The sequence below is a fragment of the Cyprinus carpio genome, chromosome A4, assembly GCF_018340385.1.
Source record: "Cyprinus carpio isolate SPL01 chromosome A4, ASM1834038v1, whole genome shotgun sequence".
NCBI classification, from domain to species: Eukaryota; Metazoa; Chordata; class Actinopteri; order Cypriniformes; family Cyprinidae; genus Cyprinus; species Cyprinus carpio.
The window spans coordinates 6660569-6681819 of record NC_056575.1 but is presented as its reverse complement, the minus strand read 5'-3'; the positions used below and the strand labels follow the sequence as shown (position 1 = coordinate 6681819).

General features: G+C 34.7%; 2 protein-coding genes across 2 annotated transcripts; both read right to left on the bottom strand.

The window, feature by feature from the left end:
- Positions 1-1242: 1242 nt before the first annotated feature.
- Positions 1243-13387, bottom strand: LOC109056019 (mitochondrial 10-formyltetrahydrofolate dehydrogenase-like). Its single transcript, XM_042738946.1, is given in 23 exon segments — positions 1243-2091; positions 2176-2375; positions 2497-2602; positions 3411-3576; positions 3665-3763; positions 3850-3949; positions 4109-4202; positions 4453-4540; positions 5494-5599; positions 5682-5752; positions 5832-5982; positions 6182-6309; positions 6381-6648; positions 7381-7472; positions 7561-7687; positions 7812-7904; positions 7906-7931; positions 8396-8485; positions 8601-8702; positions 8817-8982; positions 9490-9724; positions 11394-11538; positions 13183-13387. Coding segments are annotated over 23 exon segments (2757 nt in total). The 5' UTR covers positions 13231-13387; the 3' UTR covers positions 1243-2035.
- An 805-nt stretch (positions 13388-14192) lies between these two features.
- LOC109055986 (sorting and assembly machinery component 50 homolog B) lies at positions 14193-21018 on the bottom strand (the record flags this gene model as incomplete). The annotated part of the gene is given in 14 exon segments (XM_042736307.1): positions 14193-14933; positions 15196-15337; positions 15818-15964; positions 16107-16174; positions 16953-17016; positions 17188-17287; positions 17449-17520; positions 17613-17759; positions 18583-18652; positions 18796-18926; positions 19446-19552; positions 20005-20092; positions 20449-20550; positions 20920-21018. Coding segments are annotated over 14 exon segments (1383 nt in total), but the record flags the coding sequence as incomplete, so codon positions are not given.
- Positions 21019-21251: the final 233 nt, after the last annotated feature.

Here is a 21251-nt window from a genome sequence, read left to right as displayed (position 1 = left end):
TGTGATGTTTTTATCAGCTGTTTGGACTCTCATTCTGACGGCACCCATTCACTGCAGAAGACCCATTGGTGAGCAAGTGATGTAATGCTACATTTCTCCAAACTGTTCTGATGAAGAAACATCATCTACATCTTTGATGGGCCAAAGGTGAGTACATGTTCAGCAAATTTAAATTTTTAGAGAGACTCTCTTTTGTTGTCTCAGTTGATTATACTTGGAAAAATGGATTGTATTCTGGCATTAACTATATAAAAAGTTCAGTGTTTCAATCAAGAAAAACAGTTTTTGCAATTTACATTCTTTATTGTAAAAATGGTTTACAGACGCTCCTTAAATTGTGTTTGTAGTTGATATAAAGTTGAAATACTGTTGTGGTAAGACTGTTTGGCAATATGACACTTCCAGTACGACTGACAGCTTAAACAGAACCTAACATACTCATATTAACATCTGCATATGATAACATTTCATTTGCCAAATGCATGTCATTGCTTGAAGTGTTCATGCATAACAAAAGCATCACGAATCTTCAGCGAACATTTGGCAACGGATATTTTCAGTAATTTTAACAAGAATGTGTCAGAATACTTCATTGTATTGAATTCCAGAGTAAGCTTCTATCAAGCATAACCAGTATTTTTGTACAAAATAAATACTTTCAAAAAGAATATTGTGTTTATATCGTTTCCCTTTCCAACCACCTGTCTGGAATGCAAAATTAAATATATAAGATAAGTTGACATCCTCTAATAAAATATATACAGTTATTCTAATAAAAATGAGTGCTGTGAAAATGCTATGCATATTAAAATCCCTCGGGATGTACAAATATGGTAATACAGATTTCATAAAGTGGCAGTGATAATCATGGCTTTAATATATAAGACTATATATAAAACTAAAGACTGTGTGTGTGTGTGTGTGTGTGTGTGCAATTGGCTGAGTAGAAATATGCTTAAGCCACAAACACCACCATTTAAAAGTTTGGGGTCAGTATTTTTTTTTTATATAGAAAATAACATTTTTATTTATGAAGGATGCATTAAATAGATGAAAAGTGACAGTAAAGACATAGTGTTACAAAAAACCTTTCTATTCATTATAGAATCCTGAAAAAAGTATCACCGTTTCCACAAAAAAAATTAAGCAGAACCACTATTTTCAACAATTTATAATAAGAAAATGTACAAAATCAGCATATCAGAATGATTTCTGAAGAATCATGTGACACTGAAGACTGGAGTAATGATGCTGAAAATTTAGCTTTGCATCACAGGAATAAATTCCATTTTTAAATATATTAAACTAGAAAACATTTGTGATAATTTTTCACAACATTACTGTTTTTACTGTATTTTTGGTCAAATTCAATTCAGATCAAGTTTATTTGCATAGTGCTTTTCACGATACAAATCACTGCAAAGCAGCTTTACAGAAAATTAAGTTTCTACAATATATTTAGTAGTAGGCTGTCAGTGGTGACTAAGTCAGATTGATGTACATATGGCAGAAATGTAATACCTTAGTGAGCACCAGACATAAAAAATCTTACTGACCCCAAACTTTAAACAGGAAATGAGCAGGTTTGTCCTTACCAGTTGTGATATGAGCGACAGGACATTTCGTTGGTTACTTGGTTTCTGTTTCAGCATCACGGCAAAATCATCATGCAGCAGTTTTCATATTCAGTGGGGACAGACAAAATACGTATCACTGGAAACATGGTTAGGAAATGCTCAAGATCATTATAGTGTTGTGGTTACTTCGGTGGTTAAACAGACACCTCCGTATGATATTTCAGTGTCTACTAGTGATTTGTGGTTGATCCTGTGTCCTTGGGTTCACTTGGAGGTCTTTTGCCATTTTTCCATTTGTCCTTTTCCAAACATTTCCAGAAATAAGGGCAATAAAAAACGTAGGCACATCAGTGTAGTCATGGCAGGAAATGCCTTTTCTATTAAACCTGCTTTAAGACAGTCCAGCCACTTCCAGCTGCAGTCACGGGCCATGCAGTCTTTTCCACCACAGGTTTCATTCAGTACTCCACTGTCACAGCTTTAGTCCGCAGGTACTCATGCAGGGCTTCCTCACCTGTATACACATGCACATGATCCTCATAGTCATGAAACTGGTTTTATGGAGTAATGATACAGTGTGTGTTTTGTTCAGTCTTACCAAGGTCTTTCCCAAACCCAGACTGTTTGAAGCCTCCAAAGGGAGCTGCCACATCGGTTTTGTTGTAGGTGTTGACGAACACCGTTCCCGCCTCCAGTCTCTCGCTCACGTACATGGCCTTGTTGATGTCCCGGGTGAAGACTCCAGAGGCCAGGCCGAACTCTGTGTTATTGGCTCTGCTCAAAACTCCATCTACATCACTGATGAGCATCAAACAACCATATTAGACGTTATTTAACTGAGCTCCTGCCTTGAATTTAGATCATCCTGCAGGTCAGACTGACACAAAAAGTACTACCTAGGTCCAAAAAGCCAGCTTACCCATCTTTAAATTTGGATACCACCATAACAGGGCCAAATGATTCCTCTTTGGCAATGAACATGTGGTCCTCTACGTCTGTAAAGACTGTGGGCTCCATATAAAAGCCTGTAAGCATAAATAGTTAGAAATGGAGTAACTAAATTAACAACTAAAACGATTAAAAATCATTTTTGGTAACAAATAAAAAGTTGAAATAAAACATAAATATTACATGAAACAATTAGAAAAACGTAGAAAACTTAAAAGAAAATTAGAAATGCTGCTTTGGTAACTAACTATTTAAAATACTAAAACTGAAAAAAGAAAAAAAAATCCAAAACTAATAAAAATGACAAAAGCTCATAAAATGACTAAAACTATTAAAATGAAAATAAAATGAAATACATAAAACTTTTTTTTTTTTTTTTAAATATATTAGAAATGGTGCCTTGGAAGCAAACTGAAAAAAAAAAAGTTAAATATAATAATAATAAACATGAAAAAATTACTAAAACTTAAACTAAAATTGAAATTAAACACAAACTAATTTTTTTTTTTAATGAAAATGAGAAATGGTGCCTTAAAGGCTGACTGAAATAAGCTGAAGTACTAATATGGATAAAGTTAAAACTGAAATAAAAAATAAAGCTAAATATGAAAAAATAGAAATATAAGCCCCTAAAAAATTAATAAGAATGCCAAAATACATAACGAAATCAGTACAACTTAAAATCTAAAAATAAAAGCCATTTCAAAATATTAAGAAATACTATAATAGTATATAAATTATACTACAATTAACACTGGGAATAATGTATATATGATTATACATGACCAAAATTACCTAATTTATATATATAAAAAAAGTATAAAACAAATTTATGTTTACGAACCCTTCTAAATCATGGCTGTCTGATTAGATTGGAGGTCTCACCTGGTCTGTCCACTTGTCTCCCGCCGTAGACAAGCATTGCCCCCTCCTTCACGCCGATCTCACAGTACTCCACCAGTTTGTCCAGGTGGGCCTTGTGGTTCTGAGGTCCGTGATCTGTGGAGCGATCCAAAGGATCACCAATCTTCATCTTCTTGATTTCTTCAACCTGAGCACACAAAAACATACCAGTATGTCATATTCTAGAAGCAGCTTGCAACTTTAAAATACAATCAATGTACGATGGAAACACATACCACTCTCCTGATGTACTCGTCATGAATGGACTCCTCAACAAACAACCGGCCTGCAGCGATGCAGTTTTCTCCCTTGTTGAAGTAAACAGAACTCATGCCCTGCAACGTGAACACAAACGCACAGTAAGTTCAAGAGGAGGATGAGCTTGCTTCTGTATCTTCTGGCAACAGCTGTCTCCTCTCACCATTCTCACTGCTTTGTCCATGTCACAGTCGCTGAAGATGATGAGGGGAGATTTACCGCCCAGCTCCAGAGAAACCTTCTTCAAATTACTGACCGCACAGCTGCAACAGAAACAACAGAAATCATCAGCTGGAGGCTCTTTCAAAGCCCCATATAAGCCGTTTGAATGATTCGCTGTTATGCATGATATATTTGAGTAATAGCAACAGAGTAATCGACAACAGTGTTGATTTTAGTTCTTTGACATAAATAAGACTCACCTTTTCATGATTTGTTTGCCAATGGGAGTAGAGCCTGTGAAACCCAGCTTACGGATATCAGGGTGATCAGACATCCTCTGCCCGACCAGACCACCTGAGAGAAAGAGGTGACAGAAATGTCAGTCGTCATAAGGAGTAAGAAAGTAACATAAGCTGCCGATTGATGCACAATATACACAAAAATGAAAAAGAAAAAAAAATTATACTGTTATGTGCTTTAACAAACATATAAGCTGGACATATCTGCTTACGTCTTGGCCCATAGGTTTTCATTGTATGTGCATTACTAGAAATGAGATTTCTGTTTGTTTCTACAACCCGAAAGATGAGTCGAATCCTGATACCTGATCCTGGTACAATGTTGATGACTCCTTTGGGAATGCCAGCTTTGACTGTTAACTCAGCAAACTTCAGAGCAGTTAGTGGGGTTACCTGGAAAAATCAAGAGAATTGATGTCTAGTTTGTATCCAGTTGTTTGTGTTTTTTATAAATAAATCATATTTTGTATATTGTTTCTATATTTTTATTTTATATCATTTAACTTCCATTTATTTAATAGTATTTATACTAATTAAAATATAGTATATGTATTTATATCACATGAAAGATACATATGTAAAAAAGTATAAACATAAAATCAACTAATTTCTGTGTGGTTAGTAGGAAAATATAGAAAGTATATCAAAAGAATTGAGAATAATCTAGTTTGTATCCAGTAGTTTGTGTTTTTTTGTAAATGAAATCGCTGAGTATCTGACATTAGTGAGGGTTTTATTATAAAGTGCAAATATATATGTGAAAGGGTATGAATGTTGAGTCAGTATTTTTGTATTGTTTGAATTTTATTACTTTTGCAAAAAAATTGGAATGGAATTTAAAAATATATTGATATGAATATTTTTCTAGTAATCAATTAGTCTGCATTTGCATGCATATATTCTGACATGCCATATTTTTGCTAGTATCACTATGTCAACAGCAGATTCAGAGTGAAAAACAATACTTTTATTCAATGGATTATTATAATTATTATAATTATTATTATTTATACCTAAATAGCTTAAAAAGAGTGAAAGACTGCTCACTTTACAATCACTAAAAACCTGTCACTCATCTCAGTTCGCTATCTCACAATGTTAAAAATGACTTGTGATCAAACATTAATTGGCCGACCCCCTGCAGTACTGCTGTGGACCCCTTGGTCTAGTTTGTTTTCAGTATTTTTTTTTTTATATCTCATATAATATTTTGCCTTTTTTTTTTTTTTTTTTTTTTTTTTACTATTTCGCATATTGTATATTTTTATAATTAATAATTAATAATAATAATCATTAATTTAATTTATATAACCAGTAATAGTTTTTTGTGTTTGTGTTTTTTGTACCTGAGCAGGTTTCAACACGAGTGTGTTTCCCGCCGCCAGACAGGCTGCACTCTTCCATGCCAACATCATAAGTGGGTAATTCCAAGGAATCACTATGGCACACACACTAAGACACAAACAAGCATCATGTTACACCTTTACGCTAATCAAATTCAAATACACTCACACACACATTTACAATCACTCACCCCAGAGGCTCTTTCTTTGTAAAGGTGAGGTTGCGATTGGGTCTGGCCTGATTGATGGGTATCGTTGAGCCCTGCGAGAAACAGGACATGATGCGTCAGCGACAGGAAATTATAAAATGTAGGCCTGAGTGAACACAAACACACACACACCTGGATCTTGTCACACCAGCCAGCAAAGTATCTGAAAGTCTGAATGGACATGCCCACGTGTGTTTTCAAAGCCAGAGTATAAACCGCACCAGAGTCAATCGTCTCAATAGTGGCCAACTCCTCCTGGTGTTCCTCCATCAGGTCAGCCAAACTACACACAAAAGAAGTCAAAAAGTTCAATTTCTGTTGTAATTAAATTATAAAAACTGCCAACAGGAAGTTCTCTAAGAAATCAATTCTTGGTCAAATGATCGCACTGTATTACTATTTGTTTTTGCAAATATTAATAATAAGTCAAATATTGATCCAGTGGCTCAAAAAAGTCAACAAAACTCTCTAACACATCTTACCGGTAGAGCAGCCGTCCGCGGTCACGAGGGTTCATCTTACCCCAAGGTCCATTGTCAAAGGCCTCTTTAGCTGCACTAACTGCTCTGTCCACATCTGCCACAGATGCATATGAAACCTTACAGATCACCTGAAACACAACACAACCATTAGTCATGCCAGGGATGAGTTTAAGTGTGTGTTTGAGATGACTAAACATACCGAGCCATCCGTTGGGTTCACCGTGTTGTATGTCTTTCCATCTTCGGCATCTTCAAACTTGCCGTTGATAAAACACTGATGTGGCATCTTCACTGTCATGTTGTTGATGTCTTTTGTCACGTAATCGATGACCAGCTCCTCCTCCTGGTCTTCTCCGCGCAGGCGCCGGACGAACATCTGGATGAAGCTCTGGAAGGTGGTGGCCATGTAGACGTCCTCATTCTGAAGCTGAACTCCTCCACACTTCTGCTTCAGCTCCTCTACCAATCTAAACCAAACAATCACAATAACACCATGATCCACTTATAATCTTCATAAAGGTCTAATTCTTCAAAAGATAATTGTAATTTAGTTTTACGTGACCATTTTCAGCCCTCTTACAAGTAAACAAGCTGCTGCTAAGACTTTAGTATGTAAATGACCTCTGTTATGACTGGCTAACCTGTTTGCAAGTTAAATGAACTCAAAATACTTCTGCTAAGATGATAAATACTGAATCAACATTGATATGTAAATGTGGTAAATCATGTTGATGTTATCATGGTCGTGACATCAATATCACTATGTTTTTGCATCATAGTTTCAGTGTTATTATTGTTAACTAAAGTGGAAAATTTAGCAAAACTACTTAAAGTCAATAATTGAAATAAAGCTGAAAAAAAATCAAATATAAGATGAAAAAAAAAAATAACTACAAAATTAGAAACTAACAAAAAATAAGCTTAAATACTAAAAATACTAAACCAGAAATATAAATAAATGAAAGATAAAGAAAGAAAGAAAATAAATAAAAACAAATAATAAAAATTACTAAAACTTAAAAACAAATAAATAAATAAATTGTATAAAAAAAAAACATTAATAAAAATGACTAAAAACCTAATAAAAATGACTATAAAAAAATAAAAGCTAAAATATTATTAAATACTATAATAGTATATAAATAAATAAGATAATTTAAAATAAACAGGATAAATAAATAACTGATGGTCAGACCCACCTGACTACATCCATAGAAGCAGCTCCAGACTTAAAGAAATCGGTTGTGTCATCAATAGCTGGAACATTACTCAGAATACCTTTCCAGATCACCTAGATAAGTATAAAACAATAAACAAATGATGTAATTGCTTAAATAAATACCATAATGCATTTCTGAGGCACATAAACATACACATACCCTGATCTCCTCTGCCATTTTCTTCTCATCATCTGTCAGATCCAGACTGGCAGTCTCCTCTGATGAGAAGTATTTGGATGCAGGAATCATCTTTCCATCCTCAAACTGCAGGTTCTTTACCTGGAGCTGCATAGTGATATTATATTAAAGCAGTTGATACCCTTTATTATGAATTTGTAGCACACAGCATACATAAGCATTAAAAATATTGTAGTTTAAATTTCTGGAGATTAAAAGTCTTTTAAATAAGAGCTTTTCAGTATGAGCCGAGATTTGTAAGTGAGTATTTGGTGATGTGTCCAGGCTGAGATGCCCCTTCCACCTCGATTGGCTGACCTGTGGGGAATGGATGAGCTGTACAGCGTTACTGGCTACAGAACAAAACACACACACACACACACACATTACTATCCAGTAAAAACATCATCCACTTAACATCTTATAACAGGACCATCAGAATTATTCTTGGATTTGCCTAAAGTGAGTTTTTGATACCAAATATGAAGACTACCCCACAAGGAAGCCCTTATCTATAATATAAAAACAAATATTTTGATTTATTCAAAACTTATTAATATACTTTGTGAGTAAAATATTTATCATGATATTCTAAAGACTTAAATTTTCATTTTAAAAATGTATTATTAATTTATTTTTAATATGCAATAGTTTAAATAACTTTTATGTGATTTTTTTTGTTTTATTTTGAACAAATGTTATTATATTATTGTGCTAAAATGGAACATTTAAAATATACATTTTATTAAATGTATATGTTTCTTTTTGTGGTCCCATTTCGATCAAGATTTAAATGCACTGTGTTTAGAAAGCGCACCTTTCCATCAATAACAGCCCAGGCACCCGGAACTTTATCATGACCACGGATCCAGTTATGGATGACCTCTGTTGGCTGAGCCATATTCACCTGGAGAAAGAGAGGCAGAGAATGACAGATAAAATGATGTTGAATTGATTGCTTACCTTTGGAGCCCTATAATCACATATTATGACTGTTTCACATAACTATCTTTGTGTCTCACCTTTGCATTGGATTTCTTTTGGATTCCCTCATAGCTGGCTCCATCTTCAGACTGAGGGATCTTGGGAGCTTTGCCATCTGCAATGAGCTGTACAGCTTCTACCTGTTTGAACACAATTTGGAAGTAAACTCAGATTCATGAACCTCGCAGGAGTCAAAATCTAACATTTAGTTTGCATTAAAAATCATTTTGAATATTTTCCTCATAGTTAGTTACCATGGCCTTGATGCCCTCTGGAAACAGAAAGCGGTTATAAAGTGTGTCCACTGTGTCGTTGGGCTCTACTGGACATTCCTTCTGCAGCAGGATGGGGCCGGTGTCCAAACCATCATCAGCCCAGAATATACTAAATCCTGCTTTCATATCACCCTCGATTAGTGTCCTGCGCACACACATATGTAATTTAAAGCAATAGTTCATCAAAAAATTTCTGAAAATCTACTCGCCCTCAGGAAACCCAAGACGTGAGTTTGTTACTTCATCAGAACTGTTTTGGTGAAATGTAGCGTTACATCACTTGCTCACCAATGGATGCTCTGCAGAGAATGGGTGCCGTCAGAATGAGAGTCTAAACCACTGATAAAAACATCACAATAATCCATGTAATCCCCACCACTCCAGTCCATCAATTAATGTCTTATGAAGCTGAAAAGCTGCAAAACCCATGCGCCCATGATGGGACTCTCATTCTGACGGCACCCATTCACTGCAGAGGATCCATTGTTGAGCAAGTGATGTAATGCTCCATTTCGCCAAATCTGTTGAAGAAACAAACTCATCTGCATCTGGGATGGCCTGAGGGTGAGTAAATTATCAGCAACTATTCATTTTAAGTGTCTAAATACAGTAGTTATAAAGATATCAGAATGACATTTTGGTTACATCTCACCAGTTAATGGCAGAGGCTCCTCTGTGTCTAGGCAGGATGGAGGGGTGGTAAATGATAGAGCCGTGTTTGGGGAAGTCGATCACATTCATGGGGATGAACTGGGAGCAGAAGGGCATGACGTTCAGTTCAGCACCCACCGCTTTGTACGCCTCCACCACCTCTGGGATGGGCTTACCCTTCACCCTCCACCGTGGGAACTTAAACACCGGCGTCCCGTCCTTCTCCGCCACCACCGCTGAAGGTCAGAGAGAGATTGATCCTGAGAAGTTACATAAGGTTGCACCTGCCATATTCAGACTTTATTGAACTTATCAAATTGATACGCATACTTAAGTAACTGACCTTGTCTTTTATATCTGAATCTATAAATATAACAGTCAAGAACAGTTAAGTAGTCCTACGATTGTAACAACATCAAAAGACTCAGCTATAGAGCCCTGGGCACTGTTCATAACCTCAATACGGTCATTAAAATGGTAATCAGCACATTGTGAAATCATGATTCGTTGGAGATGAATCAAAAACTAACAATTCAGTGTGCTTTTGAACTCCATTTCAACTAGTTCTACAATTCAACCTGAATAGAAAGCAGATGTAAATACTAGTAAAGGAGTTTATTATGTTCCCTGGTTTCTTCAGGTTTAACGGATAGTTCACCCAAAAATTTAAATTCTGTCATCTTTCATCAAATTCTGTATTTTTTCCATACTATAGAAGTCAATGGCTACCATTCTTCAAAATAATGGTACTTGAGGGTAAGTAAATGATGACAGAATTTTCATGTTTTTGTGAACTATCCCTTTAACTTTATACTACACACGTGAATTTCTATTTTATTTGATTGAATTTAAAGTATAATCCTGCAACTCTAAACAATTTTCTACAAACGAACAGACTAAGAAAAGTTTAGTTTTTGGAGACTCCTACAATATGTTACATACTACATGATATAATATATAATAACTATATATCCTAACTATAAAGATATTATCACAGAATATGTAATTGCATGTTGATAAAGTGCAAATAAATAGATAAATTAATTAATTCAAAAATATTAAAAATAAATGTGTGTATAATAAATACTTTTATAATTATAATTCAAATTATTATGCATTAATCTTAACATTTTATTGTAATAAAAATATATGTGAGTGTATATATATATATATATATATATATATATATATGTGTGTGTGTGTGTGTGTGTGTGTGTGTGTTTATAAATTGTTTTCTTTTTGCACTTATCAATATGCATGCACTTTATAATTAAATTATTAATACATAATATTTTAATTATTCAATATTATTTTATAATAAATTGTTTTTTTTTATATATATTAAATAGTGTTAAATAGTGCCTAAGTATTTTTGATTTGACTTTTTTGGGGGCACTTAACATTGGGCAATGATTCGTACAAACTCTCATAAGAATGCTTGTGTCTCCTCTTTGTTCTCACATACTTCACAAATGCTCCGATCACTGAGGGATTTTTCACATCACAAGGCTTCACACCACTTCCACCAAAACAATGTGGTCATTATGCGGGATGTACTTCTGCTTTTCTGACCAACACTGAACTGCCCCTGCACCTCATGCAAACATAAACACTCACACGCAGTTGAGCTGTGAGCCAATGTGCTGCTTAGGCATGCAGCGCTGTGACTGAAGTAGGACGACCTCACTTCCTGTAAGAGTTTCTTACAACAATGACAACCTTAATGTTATCAACAAACCTGACAAATTTGATTAGAGACATTCAAAAGAAGGGGCTTTCTCATTTTCCTGTTCTCCATCTCTCACTTCCACTTCTGTGACACTTCCCAGCCCCTATGACACCACTACAGTAACAAAGAACGGTTAGTGCTCCACTCTATCCCACCCCCACCCATCTGACACTCACCCAGGGGGTCCGCCTTGCCGTCCTTATCAGGAACTGTGAATACACCCACCACTTTATGGCCCTGCTTGCGGAGGTTTGTGTACACCTCCTGTCCAAACAAGCTCTGGCCAATCAGGGCCAGCTTCAGCTTGTTTTGGTAGTAAGCCTGAGAAACAGTATTATGATGTTAAAACAATTTAAACAAGCTCACCAGACAAAACTACATGGTTCACTGTGAAGTGTCACTGACATTAAAATATGAAACATAATCAGTCTAATTACATAATATGGCCCTTTGTTCTCTGAAACCAACCGTTGCTCTGATCTTCATATATACCAGTTGATTCAGTGTTCAGCAATTATGGGTCAATAACAAATCACAATATCAAATATAATAAAAAAAGAGGACAAATGGTTTCAAAATATAAATACTATTATTGTTTTATTATTTATTCATGTTTGAATCAATAAGAGATTCGGTAAATAGTAATAAACACCAAAAAATTCAGCTGTTTTTCTTTTCTTATCTTACTTTTTTACAATCTTTCAACAAATCTAATTTAGATAATGAAAAAAAGTAGTACAAATGGTTTTAAAATACAAATAATATTCTTTATGATTGTTTTTTATTATTAAATAATTAAAATACACATTTTATGCCAAACTACTTATTTCAGCCCTTTTTTCCTTTTTTAACAATCTTTAAAATGACATTTAATTCAGATAACAACATTACATATATATATATATATATATATATATATATCTAAATATATATATATATATATATATATATACTATATATTAATGTTATTATTGCTTGAATAAATAAAATATTATGCCAAATATTTATAGTAAGAATGTCTTCCTTTTGATGAGAATTTTTAATTTTTCTTTCTTTCATCTTCTTATTTTTTACAGCCTATCAAAATACTTTTAATTAAGAAATCCTCACTGTCTGCATGAATTGCATTTTTGTATTTCTAAATAACTTTACAGATCTGGACAAAAATGAGCACATAATTGTCCATTTTTAATTTATTATATTCCATTCTATTTTGTATTGTTATTATTTGTGTTTTTTTTTAAGTCACACTGTTTTTGTTTTGTGTCTACAACATATTTATGCTTTGGCAATATTGTATGCAAAACAATCATGCCAATAAAGTACTTTGAAATTGTGAAACTCTGTGCTGCACAATGGGGCGAAAAATAAAGAGTTGCTGGGAGACAACCAGCTCAAGCATTGTTTCTTCTGCAAACATGCAGTGAAGTTTATTATGGACTGTCATAGCAAGATCATGCATGCAACATGTTTATCTATCAGTGCACATGTGATCTTAAGTTATAGTTAATGTTCTAGTAATAGTGACATTAGTAATATGATCTGCCTTCATATTCTCGCCCCCCGCTGATGCAACTCTCCACGGATCTGTCCACTGCAACTGTCCACTCCGACGAAGCAACGTGGCAAATGCTAAATCCCAAGCCGGTTTAACTATATAAAATCCTATATCTAATTAACATGCATAAAGTGTGCATATGTAGTGAATCAATGCACTATTGTAACACCTAAGTTACAACATTGCATTAAGATACTGGGACGCATCAGCTGACAGCATGCTTACAGTAACTATACATGGGTAAACCCTGTATTATAATGTTATTTAAGAGTTCACCAACATTTATAAACTTATTTCAAGGTCTATGCATGTGTCTGCCATTAATACAGCATATTTTTCACGTATGCATTAATTTATTCATTTATATCTGTGGCAAAATCAGCAATGCAGACGATGCGGTTACTCACAGAGCTCGAGGAGAATTTCCTCATAATCGTGTTCGCCGTCCACAACATGGTGAAAATATTATAAACACTCAGAGAAAGATTACGTTTTAAGTCCAGGGCGGTGGGCTGGGAACATGCGGTACTGTAAACTCGCACCTGCGGTTCGCAGACTGACTGTATGTGGTCAGTGTGGCAGCGGAACCAGACTGAACCGACGCTCACTGACGCGAAGGCACGTTCAGTACGTGCGCGCTCCCGGCCCATACGTCACGGCGGCTTAATAAGAAATCTTATTAAATAAGATAAAGTCTTGCTTTCTGTGAAATTGATTAAATTAAGTGAGTTTATGATTTAAAATGAATGAAACTGAAATATCAACTTTATTAAAAGAGAAAGTAAGTTTTCACACCCCTTTGACAGATATTTGTTATAATTTTAAACATAAATTAACTTAATTTAGTTCCGTTTTTTATAAAACAAGACTTGTCTTCATTTTGCACCTTAAGTAAATGTATCTTGATTTATGGATGTTTAGATATTTATTCATCCCAAAGCAAGACAAAAATAATTTGGGAAGATATTGTGCATTTTTTGCAATGTATGCAACATTTAATGCCATGAATTTAAAACTCTCTGCTCTTAATTACTTTTTAAGACCTGCAGAATCATGAGAACTTCTAATATGATATTATATATATATTAGTTAAAATGATACGTGAACTCATAAAACTCTTTATCCAAGAGCACATCAGAGTGCTTTACTGTAAGAACAGAGAGTGTGTGTTTGGTCTATACCTCAAGGTCAGTTTTTTGGCACTGGAGGGATCTTGCAAATGGTTTGGACACATTTCTGTTTACTTTTCCATGACAGATATCAAGCTGTTCATGATCTGCTAGTTACCCTTGACAGACAGAAAAACAGCTCTGATGTGTGTGTTTTGCCACTCAAGGGAATAAAACCAATTTAATTTCAGCCATTTAATGCAATATATATATATAATTTAAATGATCACAAAATAAGAACAAATGCATCAGGGAACCAAAATGTTTATTTTTTGTGCACAATAAAGATATCCTTAAAGGTCAGACATTCAGACAATAATAAAAACTGTCCTAATAATAAAGCACTGCTGGTGGATCTCACAAAGGGGACTTATGGCTGGAAGAAACTCGACTCACTGCTCATTCAGTGAGGTCAGGTTGAATCAATTAGTTTATCTAGTTTGGCATTAGAGGAGACAACTGACTGAAACATTAAACAATCAGATTTAAAAGGAGAAAATGTGCTTTGTTCAAGTCAAATGGCTACAGGATAAATGCATCATTAAATAATCAATTCTTCATTCTTATAATTCAGTGTTTCATTGGAGTAGCAGGGACTGCTTAAAACATAGACAGAGCATATATTAAGAGTGGTGTGGATTTAAATTAAATCTCTGGTTTAACAGCCTTACCATGAATATTCTCTAAAGCTCTCCTCATTGGAAACAACTGTAATAGCCTAATTATTTTAGCACCTGGAAAAGGTTTCATTTTCCATTCACTAAATCCTGGACTCTTATTCAAACAGTGAGAGAGAGGTATGCAGGAAAACCACGTATTTTTTGTCTTACAGGTACAAAAACAAAGTGCATCCTCTGCATGCAGGAGGGATCCCTCAGTTCAAAATCCCCAAATCGCTATCCCGCAAATCCCTGCTTTAACAGTAGGACGGCAGTTTAGGAGATCACAGGAAACGGATGCCTGCTCCAAACTGCACACCGTCACATATCCTGTCAGGGATCAAAAAAGTCATTTATGATTTAAATCGCTGATTACACTGCTTTGCAAAGAGGTGGATATTAAAGGTTGGGGAAATTTAAAACTATTCAATCTGACAGAAAACCCACAAGTCAAGTGAAAGCAGAACAAACCTTTTGTCAAGGCCATCATTGTTTAATTCAAAACATCAGAGTAAATGTAAAAGAATAAGTGGTTTGGCTACAATTCAAAACTGCCTTTATCTTGGCAGTGATTCAGTGGATGTGCATGTACCTGTCTCCGCTTTGAACACCCATTGGAAAGCAGTAATTGAGTTCAAGCCTAGCAATGTTTCCCAGTCGTAGAATTATTCCTGCACCGTAAGACCAGCGGATACACTCTGCTAGCTTCTGCAGATGTGCATATGGTCCCTCTCCTACACAAACATGATGCATAATGTCAAGCTAATACTACTGTAAATGGAAGAACAGGCTCATTTAAACATGCAAAATGTCTTTGATTTATACCACATAATATGCCACTGTTGCCACTAAACTGAAAGTGCCATACTAAAGTTTCACTTCAACAACAGCATCACCACGTGGACAAAAGGCTTCAAGGCATATATTCAGTCAAGATCTAAAGACTAGTGTTATTTTAGTATCGAGATATTATTATGTTTTTTTAATACTTTTTAGTAATTTATTTGTAATTATTTAAATTAATTAGAATAAAGGTAGTATAAAGTTCATCTTAAAAATGTATAATTTAATTTTATTTAATTTAACGTTTGTTTAATTTCAAGTAAAGAAAAAAATAATTTTAATTTTAGTTTTAAATAAGTTTTGGGCTACAGACAACTGCATTTCCTCAGTTTAAAATAATGAAATAATGTTTTCAATAAATGACTACTGACCGTAGTTGAGATTGCAAAGGTTTCCAGCATTAAGGAAGAAGTGTGTTCTGAAGAGGTCAGCCAGGCCGCCCTTGTTTGAGCGGAAGGGGAGGGGTGTGTAGAGATGAAGCCCACCAGCCCAATACGCTTCCCCACCCAGATAATCACCTGATCAGGTACAGATATCAAAATCAGAAACAATCATTAAGAAAACTATCATTAAGATTTACAAAATTATTAAGGTACAAAAATGATAGACAAAAATATATGCTGTTATATTCAGATTTTCTTTTTTTAAATACACTTTTACCTTCACTCTGAGGGCCAATACTGTACATGCTGAAACCTCTCACACTGGTTGGGCCGCCCAGGTAGAACCTGACATAAAACCACACACACGATGTAATTTGTACAACGGTATGAACGTGGCTAACATGTCTTTGAGGGGGCGAGGATTGAAGGGATTCAGTGTCTAAATTAGCAAAATTGCTTGCATGTCCTCGGTGAATGGCTTTTTAATTGAGCACAGAGAAATTTTATTATTCTAAAATGTTTCTTTAGATCTGTGCTTATACAAGATGGCTTTTATTCTACCAAAAACCTTTTACCTAATTTGGTTTTGCCAGTCAAAAATGTTGTGCCTTTTAAGAATTGCTTGTAAATCTCTTATTATGCTACATTATCACCAAATCTTAGATTTAATCTTTTTGTTAACTTGTTTTCTTTCAATTAGCACAGGTTTTATATTTATTTTTTAATTGATTGGTCATAGGCCTCATTGATCTGAGCTTATGCACCTCACTTTTTAGGTGAAAAAGCATTATTTGTGGATAATTTTGTCAATGTTCCTTTAAATACTGAGGCACATGAGCTCAGATTAATGAGGCCTACAACCAATCCAAAATGAAATGCAAAACCTGTGCTTAGTGAAAGAAAAGAAGTTGATAAAAAGTTTGAATCCAATATTTGGTGATAGCATAATGAGAGATTTATAAGCTATACCCTGTGTGAGCTTTTAGTCCAATGTGATAACTTTAACTAGCTTCTTCTGGGTAAAAATGACTTGAACACAACATGAGACATAATTATAAAATAATTATAAGTCTGTATAATAATAAAGCTTTTTTTAAAAAAAAGCAAGCAAACAAACACACACCTGTCAGCAATGGAGGTAGGGTAGGGTGAGAAGAGGATAGGTTATATCTTCCCTTAAAGTTGAGGTTAAGATATATCATATAAGTGAATTACATTAGACCTACTTAATATTAATTTCCAAATACCACAAATATCCTTTAAAGACAGACTTTTATAGCAACAGCAGTCTTTCTAAGGCAATTAAAGCATGACAGACACTGTCAAAACCAGAACAATCTATAACAATATAAATGAATCAAGACTACTCACTGATCCCCAGATAAATGGTCTGTTAAGCTGCAGCTCAACGTCCTCTTTGAGAAAGCTGGCGTCTCCGCCGGTGTATCCTGCCAGCTCCTAAACCAACAGAGCGAACACAACTATTCTTTAACAGTGACTCTAAACCTTCTCCAGACAGTTTTAATCAATGATGGACATTGTGAGGCAAAAGTAATGGTGAGCAAAGAAATACAAAACAGCTACTGATATGTTCTGGGCTGATGTTTAAGTCCACACACCTGGTTGATCCGCAGTAAGGCACCTCTTCGGGGCAAGATGGCAGAGTTCCTGGTGTCTATTACCATGGTGTGCTAGTGTGAGACAAGAAATCCGTGAAATCAGCCATTAGTTTAAACCCATGGAGCCAAAACAGTTGGGATTAAGGCAGCGGGGAGCATCTTACAGAAAGGGCGGATTTAAGAGTGTGGCCGCTCTCCTCTCTCACAGCAAAGGAGGCGCTGCGGGCCAGACATCCCAGCTCACGCCACACGCCCTCCCATTTCAGAGTGTGATCCGTCATCCACAGAGGGAACTGCAAGACATATTACATCTTAAATCTTACATTATTAAAGGAGTAGTTCATCCAAAAGTTACAATTTGCTGAAAATTTACTCACCTTCAGGTCATCCAAAATGCAGATGAGTTTGTTTCTTGGGATCATGTTTAGAAAAATTTAGCATTAGATCACTTGTTCACCAATGGATCCTTTGCAGTAAATGGGTGCCGTCAGAATGAAAGTCCAAACAACTGATTAAAACATCACAATAATCCAAAAGTAATACACACCACTCCAGCACATCGCTTAACATCATGAAGTGAAAAGTGCATTGTGCAGTGAAAAAGCAATCTTGTCTGACTCAGGAGAGAAATATGCTCAGATAAAGCACCATTTACAAGTGAAAGCAATGCAAAACAATATGTTGGTGAATTTTAATGCTAATGATCAACAGAGAATGGACTTTTTCACTGGTGAAAGCGTTATTATGGATTATAGACTCACATTTTGGGCAAAAGCGATGGTTTGAAGTTAAAACACCTTAATGATGGATTTGTTTCTGAAAAACACGCATCTTTTCACTTCACAAGATGTTAATTGATGGACTGGAGACGTGTGGATTACTTATGAATTACTGTGATGTTTTTATCAGCTGTTTGGACTCTCATTCTGACAGCACCCATTCACTGCAGAGGATCCATTGGTGAGCAAGTGATGTAATGACAAATCATTCCAAATCTGTTATGATGAAGAAACAAACTTATTTACTTATTTAAATCTACTGAAGAAACAAACTTATTTACATATATCTAAATGGGTTTTTTTTTTTTTTTTTTTTTTTTTATAAATGTTTTTTTTTTTTTTTTTTTTTTTAAACTCCCCTGTCCGTCTCTTTTAGAGAGCTCCATGGGAACTGTCCAGTGACTTTGTACAGGTTTAGAGTGAAGCTACACAAAGCAAAGAAGTCAAGTTGTTTAATATCTATTCAACATCACTGTTATGTTTATAGTTAAAGCTGAAGGGTGTAATAGCATCTTAACATAGAAAATGACTACACACTTCGGTTTAATGTTTTTCCCAGAAATCATACTTGCGTTCATAATATCCCGACTGTGGTTTGAAGAAGGAAAGGCCATATGACGTCTCCTTAGTTCCATAAGAAAACTGAAAGGTGAGCTTCTCTCCTCGGCCAAACATGTTCGGAAGTTTAATGCCCAAGACCTTAAAGGAACAAACACACAAATGCAGTAACACAATGACACATTATGCAGAAGCTACACATCAAAAATCTAAGATGGTGATAATAAAACAATACTCCATACTGACTGAACATGATATTATAAATATTATTCATATTTACTATTATTATTCATATTAAATATTATTTTATTCACTTTCTTATTCATAGTATGAATGGATGTCTTATTTGAGATTAACAGTGTCTTAAACAGAGATGTTTTAGTAGTAATTATATACTATTATATTACTCTGTATTCATATTTTAAATGAGCTTTTATTCTTGTATTTCCAGTTTTCATTTTATTTTATTTGAACTTAAGCAATTATGTTATGTGCTTTTGTTATTTATTTATACTATTTCTACACAGCATTCATTTATTTTATTTCAGTTTTAGTTTTAGTCATTTTAGTGCTGTAACTTAAAATGATTTCAGTTAGTTGTCAAGGCAACATGGGAAGGGTAGGATGCAAAGCAATATATGTGTGTATTATGGATCTTACCATACTGCCTTCATTGTTTCCAACCATGGTATTATAACTGCCTGTAAGTCGTTTAAGCTCGGTCACCTCAAACGTAACATCAAGTCCATTTGGCAGAGCATCTGCTCCTAAAGAGGAGATCAGAAAAACATTGTACAAACAACATCGGAGCTGAATGTTAATGTATAATGGTCTTTCTATGAAGTTAATAGAAAAATCTTGTAAATATATTTATTATAAAGCCAGGTTAAATTTCTTAACTTGTCTCTCTCTCTCTCTCTCGCTCCTCTCTCTCTCTCTATCTCTATCTATCTATATATATCATATATATATATATATCTATATATATATATATATATACATACATATATATATACATATATATATACATATATATATATATATATATATATATATGCTAGAGATCTAATACTGACAGTAAAAAGGTCGACCTTTAGACCCAATGTAGGTTAATACGCTAAAAGCAGGGCTAGACAGCTGCTCAGTCCAGAAAAACTGGACACTTTCCATTGAACTGTCTATAACTGAAACAAGCATTAAGATGTTTTGGATGTAGTACCTTCTGAAACATCAATCACTACCTCCACTTCTTTGAATATGCCTAGACGGAGCAACCTCTGTCTGGCCTCATGGGATTTTCTCATCACCTGCAAAAACACTGAGCTTGTTACCTTATTTCATAATTAGTGATCGACCAGCTGGGGTTTTTGAATGACTGATATCTTTGGCCAAAATGATGCTGATATGTTTCATAAAATTTAATTATAAATTATTTTACATGTATTCATTTAGCAGATGCTTTTATCCAATGCAAAATTATATTCACAATTTATCCAAATTATAAAATGACAAAAAATGTGCACTGTCCATTGAAAAGTGTGTCACAAAATTTACGAGGTGTAATAAACCCTTCTGTTAATCAGCCAAACTGGCTGACTTTGGTCAATCCCCACTCATAACAACTTAACCAGTCCAAACACTTTGACCTTGACAGCTCACTTACTTCAACCAGGTTCCTGGCAGCGAAGACATCAGAGATTTCATAGCCCAAGTAATCCTCTTTAGTTCTGCCCATCCCTTCAATGTTGACATGCTGTACAACAACCTAGATGAGAACAGTCAGAGATGTCACAGACTGCAGATTCTGGACATGGTACCACAGTAATACCATGCTTTTGGACATGTACCATACTATTATTGGAAGTACCTTGAAATACTATGCAAATACATTAATTTAAGTACTAGAAAATACTACGGCATTACCATCAGATACTATCAATATCTTATGGTACTTTTTATAAGGGTGGTACAGTCTGATCTGAAAAATGGCACGAAAGATATATTCATGTTCACCAATTCATGTACTATGACATTTTCACGGTATAACCATGATATATGTATATGATATGCAGTTCCATTTTATGAGTATAAAACGATTTTAAAAAGAAGTCAGTAGCAGTTTAACACAACTTACATCTTTGTTTTCTAAAACCTCTTGTTTAGTTTCTTGCACCGCCTCCATCACTTCCAAATCATCTGGGTTGACGCCCAGGTTTTGACAATGCTTGGGTTTTTGTTTTATAATATATATTGTTTAGTTTACCAGTTTTATTATTTTGCAGACATATATAACCATATCCGTTGGCACGTGCACAAAGACGCATTGGATAGCTTTCATTAGCAATACAATAACACGCAAAGCAAACAATAAAGCAGCACAGTAATCCTAAACACAAGAGGTCACAGACAAAACGAGCACATTTCACCTCGAATCTTTAAGAAAACATTTACCCGTGCGTGCACAGT